Source organism: Osmerus mordax, chromosome 9 (assembly GCF_038355195.1).
Source record: "Osmerus mordax isolate fOsmMor3 chromosome 9, fOsmMor3.pri, whole genome shotgun sequence".
Taxonomy (NCBI): Eukaryota; Metazoa; Chordata; class Actinopteri; order Osmeriformes; family Osmeridae; genus Osmerus; species Osmerus mordax.
The window spans coordinates 8,106,213-8,113,500 of record NC_090058.1 but is presented as its reverse complement, the minus strand read 5'-3'; the positions used below and the strand labels follow the sequence as shown (position 1 = coordinate 8,113,500).

General features: G+C 41.1%; 2 protein-coding genes across 8 annotated transcripts in view; both read left to right on the top strand.

Moving 5' to 3' along the window:
• The first annotated feature begins 803 nt into the window (after positions 1-803).
• On the top strand, positions 804-4,200 carry cln8 (CLN8 transmembrane ER and ERGIC protein). 2 transcript variants are annotated; one of them, XM_067243297.1, is made up of 3 exons: positions 804-863; positions 1,366-1,993; positions 2,374-4,200. In XM_067243297.1, the coding sequence occupies exons 2-3, from the start codon at positions 1,448-1,450 to the stop codon at positions 2,686-2,688; spliced, it is 861 nt and encodes a 286-aa protein (XP_067099398.1). In that variant the 5' UTR covers positions 804-863; positions 1,366-1,447; the 3' UTR covers positions 2,689-4,200. The 2 variants fall into 2 exon arrangements, with proteins under 2 accessions (XP_067099398.1, XP_067099399.1); XM_067243298.1 differs by lacking the exon at positions 804-863 and adding an exon at positions 1,122-1,142.
• A 600-nt stretch (positions 4,201-4,800) lies between these two features.
• Positions 4,801-7,288, top strand: part of arhgef10 (Rho guanine nucleotide exchange factor (GEF) 10) — a 49,771-nt gene continuing 47,283 nt past the window's right edge. For all 6 annotated transcript variants that reach the window (XM_067243062.1, XM_067243061.1, XM_067243059.1 and 3 more), the window contains exon 1: positions 4,801-5,044. The gene's annotated coding sequence lies outside the window, so the exon portion shown is untranslated. The remainder of the gene's footprint in view (positions 5,045-7,288) is intronic.

The window sequence follows — 7,288 nt, the reverse complement described above, 5'->3', positions numbered from 1 at the left end:
CCAAATATTCATTATTTGTAAAGAAATATATATAGATCTTATATAAATATATAATATATGCTTCATTAAAACATAATTATTTTCTTCTCTTGCTCATGTTCATTTTATTTAGTCTTTTTAACTTATTTTGATAAGCTGTTATGATGGCATGCAAAATCTACTGATACTGAATGTATGATTTATTCATAACCTTTTGTTGGAAGTATTGACACTGATACATGTATGTATGCTTTTGTTATTTATCACAGAGGCTCTGTGCAATGTTTACCAATGTTCAAACCAATTAATTTTTTATATGATTTCTGTGGTTTTAAACACTTAACAATGTATATGTATTTTCCTCCATTTTTCCATGAGCTATTTAAAGATTTTGCATCTTTGATTAGTTTAATCATTGCTGAGATCATCTAATGTAAATACTTCTGCAATTAAATTTTTTGAAGAAAACGTTTAAAAGTTGTTGATGGTTTGAATGATCTGTTCTTATTTCTTGACTCCTTCCAAATATTGCGCATTCACAACTTTTTTTCTTTTTCACATGTCGATTAATAGAAAATGAAGGATGTGGCCCTATATATTTTAGATTATATCAAACGCTGAAAGTTTCCTGCTGATAAGAAGTATCTCACAAAAAAACGAAAATCGTCACGTTTACAGATCACAACTCAACATTGCCAGGGCCAATCGAAACCCTATGTGCAGGTTATTGGCCAATGGAAAAGGAGAAACTCTCCATAAAGGCGGGATTTCCTGTTGAGCATGACCATATGACAATATTAAAGTCATGTGATAAAAAGTGAAATAACACATACAGAGATTTGGTAAACTTGAAACCGGAGGTATATCAGGTTCTCGAGCGGAAGGTGAGCGCTAACAGTTGTTTTCCTTGGTGTATGAACGAAACAGAAGTGTTAATTTGTTTTTGTTAGTCAGCTGGGTCGTTCTGATGGCTGACGGATATGTTTTGTTTTTACTGAAGCAAATTATTTTCGAGTTCACCGCAATCATTTAGCTAGAAATGTTTAATAAAACGTTGCAACGTAGCCTAAATGTGAACGTTTAGAGCTACTGTACATTTGTCAGGTCCGGACACCGTTATGCAATCAGCAGCATAGTGTGCTGTTATGCTCGGCCTTTTTACGGTATTATATGCCTACGTGAGCAAAGTATTTTGTCTTGTACTCGACTTGACTGTGCAGAAAGTGGATCTGAGATTTCTCATTTCTCCTATTTTCTTCTTTGTACATGAACAATGTACGAAGCTGTACTTTTTTGTGTGTAGCCTTAGTCAGACCAGCAAACCGTTTATTTTTACTTTAAGTGAATGTCCTGATTTGATGATATCTTAACATTTCTGTTTTGCAGGCTGTCAAAGTCTCGTATTCTGCACATGGAAACCTCGCTAATGTAACCTGCAGACTTTTTTGTGTGGAGCACCATTCAAATCATGTCCTCCAACACTCAACAGCCCCCCGTTGACCAGCCCAACAACCTTAGCATGGACTACTTCTCTATGGGCTTCCGTGTGCAGGTTATTGGTCTGGGCTTCGCCTTCTACACAGCAGTGTTTCTCCTCTCCCACGTTCTCTCTTTAGCCCTCTCTCAAACGTACCACTCTCTGCTTGCTAAAGAGAAGGTCTTCTGGAACCTAGCCGCCACCAGAGCCGTGTTTGGCGTCCAGAGTACGATAGCTGGGCTTCGGGCGTTGACTGAGGACTCTGCCGTGTCCAGAGAAAGGATTAGGGGTCAGGAGAACTGGTCATGGTTCAATGTGCTCACTGCCACTGGCTTCTTCGTGTTTGAGAATGTGGCGTTGCATGCCTCCAGTGTGGTGTTCAGGTCCTTTGACCTACCCCTGGCTGTGCATCATTTCTTTGCCCTCTCTGGGTTTGTCGGGGCGGTGGTGTGGGACATTGGGCACTACCTTCCCATGGTCACTCTGCTGCTGGAGATGAGCACTCCGTTCACCTGTGTATCCTGGATGCTACTTAAGGTAGTATACAGTTTGCGTTGTCTTTATTCATCATACTTATTGGTATTGTTGTTGAAATGTATTTTCTTTTAGCTTACCTTATTCATAACATCCAAATAGGATGTTATGAATAAGGTCAACTCAGTAAACTTGGTTTACTGAGTTCACTGCTGCTGTCTCAGAGTACATGGGTGTTTCAGTTCTTCTTCTGTATTTACATATTTAGCACTGAACCCTGCAAACGGAACCCTCTTAGATACTCCTATGTGTAAGACCAAATAAAAGTTATTTAAGTATGTGATTAGCATTCTCTGTAAAAGCTCTCCTTTGGCTTCTTCAGACTGGTCATACCAACTGTGCTGCTAATTTGACCGTCCTACTGTTTCTTCTGTCCCCTCTAGGCGGGCTGGGCCCAGAGCTACTTTTGGAAGGCCAACCAGTGGGTGATGATCCACATGTTCCACTGCAGGATGGTGCTGACCTACTACATGTGGTGGGTAACCTGGTGCCAATGGGAGGAGTTCAACCTCTATGTGGCCCTGCCCCAGCGCCTGCTCTTCCTCACAGGCCTGGCCCTCCTCACGGTCCTCATCAACCCCATATGGACCCACAAGAAGACCATGCAGCTTCTCAACCCTGTGGACTGGAACTTCAGCAACAAACCAGTACCCCTAAATGGCCCCACAATGGACCAAGCCAAACCCCACACTGACTGAGGGAACTTGGGACATAGGAGTGTTCTAAAAAGGGTTACATTTCGTTTTTATACTTTTAAAGGTTATGGAAGGTTAATTTAGAAACTATTAAGTATCTGAAGGTGGAAAATGAACTGAACTACTTATTAGGCATGTGTGTTTTTCAGAGTGTGAATGTTAGGACACTGAAAAGTGTGGACTATGCCTTACAGTAAAAAGAATCAAAAGCATTCATTTACACAGTCTAATGTCTTAGTTTTGGGTGGTAAAAAAAAGTTGACCCAAGGCTTTAGTTGGTTTACAGCTTTTACTTAATGTTTTCTGACCTTGTTCAGTTGTTTTATCGTATTGTCTTGCAGGTCAAATGTGTTAACTGAAGGAGGTGTTAGCCGTACGGTTGTGGAAGGGGGTGTTAGCCGAGCAGAAGTGTTTGTGGTATGAATGTACACTAACCTGTAGTGTGCTTGGTCATTCATTCACAATACAGCCAACACAGAATTCCTTCAGCTCAGCACACATAATTCTCATAATGCTGACATAATTAAAGATTTAGCATATGAAGGAATTCTTAACACATTTTTAAATGCTATTTTTATGCATACGTTTTGCCTTAGAATATGCTATGCTCTTGTTAAATCGCCTAGTTTAATGTTCTTGTCAAGGTTCCATTGCTGTGGTGATCTGATCCTCATCGTTCCTCATCGCAGATAATTTGTACTGATTCAGACTAGTCCATTTCTGTCAGGGGTCATGTCATGTGATGAGTGGAGGTCACGGGAGTGGAGAGAAGCAGTGCTTTCCTTAGTCACCAAAGAGAAATTACTAGGCTAATAACCAGCACCACGTCCCAGGGTGAATCCATACTTTACGCTAATCATTGTTTCTTAAGACTTTATGGGATCTCATACATTGAACCATCACTTCCTCCACAACGCTGCCTAAGTGGCAATTGCATCAGTTTCATTCATGTGTCTGGTGGTTTAGTGATATTACTTTATTTTGTAGAGCGAGTGCATCAACAATTATTTTTATTTTTTTTCTCATTGAAATTCTATCAAATGAAAGCCCATGCAATTGTGTAAGCCATGTCAATATTGTCTTTCCTTTCAAACGAGTTAAAGTGCAATATTTTGTTTTCACTGTTGAGCTAACTTTTCTCTCCTTGTTTGGATACTGTTGATGTTTCATAATTGTTTCATACCAGATGCTTCTCAGATTCCGTAAGACTACTTGTTTTTAGTTTTTTTAAGAGGTAACTTTGTTAATTTATACCATGACAACCATTTCACATAGATAATGTGTGTACTGACAATGGCAGTATTAACATCCATTGTTGTATTTGGACTGATATTTTAAAGGCTATAGATTTTTTTATTACCTACATGAGCAATCAGTCTTTTATTAAGTGTTTGGTCAATAATTATCATAATTAATGTTAAGTCAGAATAGAATTTCCCTGAATTTAATGAGAAGCCACAGACACACCTGTACTGAGTTTGTACTTGAGCTTCTATTAAAAACTGTTACATCTAACTAATCAGGCCTCTCCATGCTTAAAAGATTGTTCAATGAACTCTTGGGCATAGGAATTGGTATTTGCTCAGACTGAGTCTTGGTGCTTCCTGAAATCTTGTTTAGGCTATAGTCAAAACGTTGCCACTTAAAATTAATCAGGCACAAAGATAGAAAGGCTTATTGTAGGTTCTCGTTTGCTGAAACAGATGGAGTAAACACATTTCTCTTATTTAATAAGTACTCGTTTCACTGTGAAATGCGTTACTGTTTTTATCCACTAGATGACAGACTTGGATAAGGTGTGACATCGCTGTTAACGTCAGCATCATTTGCTAATTGTACTGCGCCGCTTCAGTGGTTTTACATGCAGTGTTTTTTGAACGACTTTTGACGTAGTGAAATTGACGTTTTCAATAATTTAATTATGGGATGAATGAAAGTAGACTACCAGACTTAAAATGCGTAACGTAAAGAAACATGTCTTTAAAGGGATTTAAATTCCCAAATGTTTTCTTTTTAACTCTTAAAGTTTGTTAATTCACAGCTGTTTGAAGAAGCCACCTCACGGGTCACGTGGGACACCGTGGAACATACTTCATCAGAAAGCCTTAGGAATAAGACTGAGGGTCCTTCTAGCCAATTAAGTCCTCGTACCCTAAATCTCCACCAATGACACGCTAGCAGGAGGCGAGGTCTTCACATGGGAGTCGGTTTGCATCGAAAAGTAGTTGGAGAGTTGAGGGAAAATGGAAAAATGATAAGTTGTCAACTTAAAAGTTCATGCGGTATTTGTGATTGAATTCATGTATTAAACCCCTCTGTGGAACGTTGGAAAATACGCTCTAATTCACGTTCCGAAATGGTGAGTTTAAATCTAGAATATTATTTGTGTAGTTTAAACTTTTATTTGTTTGTTGTTTGAGTGTTTCAGCGTTTTGACGTGTTGTTGGGATATTCATTTGCTGAATGAAAACATGTTTTCCGCATAACTAAAAGGCTTTTCCACTGTCTAGACCAAAAGTGGATTTCCGTTGTTAAAACGTGGCGATTGTCTTTGCCAAGCTGAGAAGCTGACAATCTGTATACCTTTTTACTTACTGAGAACTGAAGAAATAGGCTAATTCATGTTAATTCCGTAGCAAGTCGTATAGGCTATTTACATTTGACGTAAACTTTCACCTAACCATTGGACATTCCAACATGGACAAAGAAATCAGGGTATTCTCATTACTTTAATCTTTTGAATGCATCAGCTATGTAAAAATGTAGGATTTTGCTTTAAGATTGAGCACAAATAACACAAATGGCATAAGAATGGCATATGTTCTCGCATATGTGTTCATATTTCTAATCGTTCTGGACAAACTCAATGTCTTACATTTTGTGAGGGCCATTGTGTGCTTTCTCAAGGGTGCAGGACAGGTGCACACTGAGTGCAGAAAACATTGCATTCATAAAATTTTTATGTAAGATTTTTAATCTGTCAATGCAGAAAAACCCACCCTCATTTACTTATTAAACATTACACTGAGCCACACATTAGTCCAAGACATTTTAGCCTGACTTCTCAACTTGATTTCCTGGTGTGGTATCCTACTTTGATATTGAAACACTGTGCTTAGGAATTGTTACACAACGCCAGTCTACAAATTCACTCAGTCATGCATGACATTCCTGCCTGAATCCAGTCAACTGGAACTCGTATACAGTACAGTGTAACACTTCTATCACTCAGAAAAGCCTGATTTAATAAAACAGTTTCCCTTAGTTAAGGTAGCTTGCAGCCTTCGCTCAGTCCTACCAATACTTTGAGGAATCCGTGAGGCTTGAGCCTGGGGCTACGCTGGCAAAATAGATGGTTTAGATACGCTGGATGCTTTGATCTTCTCTTGTATTGTCTGGTTCTATGCTTGTCCAGTTTGCTCTGCATCAGGAGGGGTGGAAGAGTTGGGACTGGAGTCTGCAAAGTCTGCTCATGCATGTATGCACACACACTGACACAGATAGACACGCAAGCTCTCTCTAAGACACACTCGCATACACACACTATGGTGGCAATTTGCTAAGCAAATAGCCAGGGTCACTGTCTGTGAGCACAGATGCTTGTAGCCTCCACCCACTTTAACAAGGAGTCCTAAAAAAGGATTTAGGATTGTTGATGGGTGTGGAGCTCTCTACCTCCTTCCCCAAATCAACAGCAGAGCTCTGTGATGGTTACACAGGTGACCCTCGTAGACAGACGTTGCTCCACCACGCATGACACTTCTGCTTTGAAGAAGGGGAAAACACGCATCAGGTAGGCCAAACCACCGCTTTTCACTGTAATCGGGTCTTTGAATTCGGAAGGTGATGCCACCGTCCTATTCCAGCATCTTACATAGGTTCATCAGTAGCATAGCAGTAAATCTCTCAATGTCCATGGCTAGCAGCTCCATGACGGAGAGTAAGAACACTAATTGTACACTTGGCAATGACTTACTGCTCTATTCCTGGCTGTTGTCGTCCAGTTGTTGTTGCTGCAGATGCAGCTTGAAAGGTACTGTTAAGAATCACTAGGGAGTCAGGGTTTTTTAAAGTCGGTAGGCTTACAAAACAGATGCCTGTCAGGAGTGTTTTGTACTGATGGAGAGCGTGGTGAAGGTCAGAGTACACAGTGGTTTTGCAGTAGGGCATGCCTTTCATTTTTCGGAGAGCTGTGCTATCATGGAGCCTGGTCCATGCATTCCCCCACCCTGCTGCTGAGGGTTCAGTGAGATGTGGGCTGGGGAGATGGGCAACCCCTGCTGCTGAGGGTTCAGTGAGATGTGGGCTGGGGAGATGGGCAACCCCTGCTGCTGAGGGTTCAGTGAGATGTGGGCTGGGGAGATGGGCAACCCCTGCTGCTGAGGGTTCAGTGAGATGTGGGCTGGGGAGATGGGCAACCCCTGCTGCTGAGGGTTCAGTGAGATGTGGGCTGGGGAGATGGGCAACCCCTGCTGCTGAGGGTTCAGTGAGATGTGGGCTGGGGAGATGGGCAACCCCTGCTGCTGAGGGTTCAGTGAGATGTGGGCTGGGGAGATGGGCAACCCCTGCTGCTGAGGGTTCAGTGAGATGTGGGCTGGGGAGA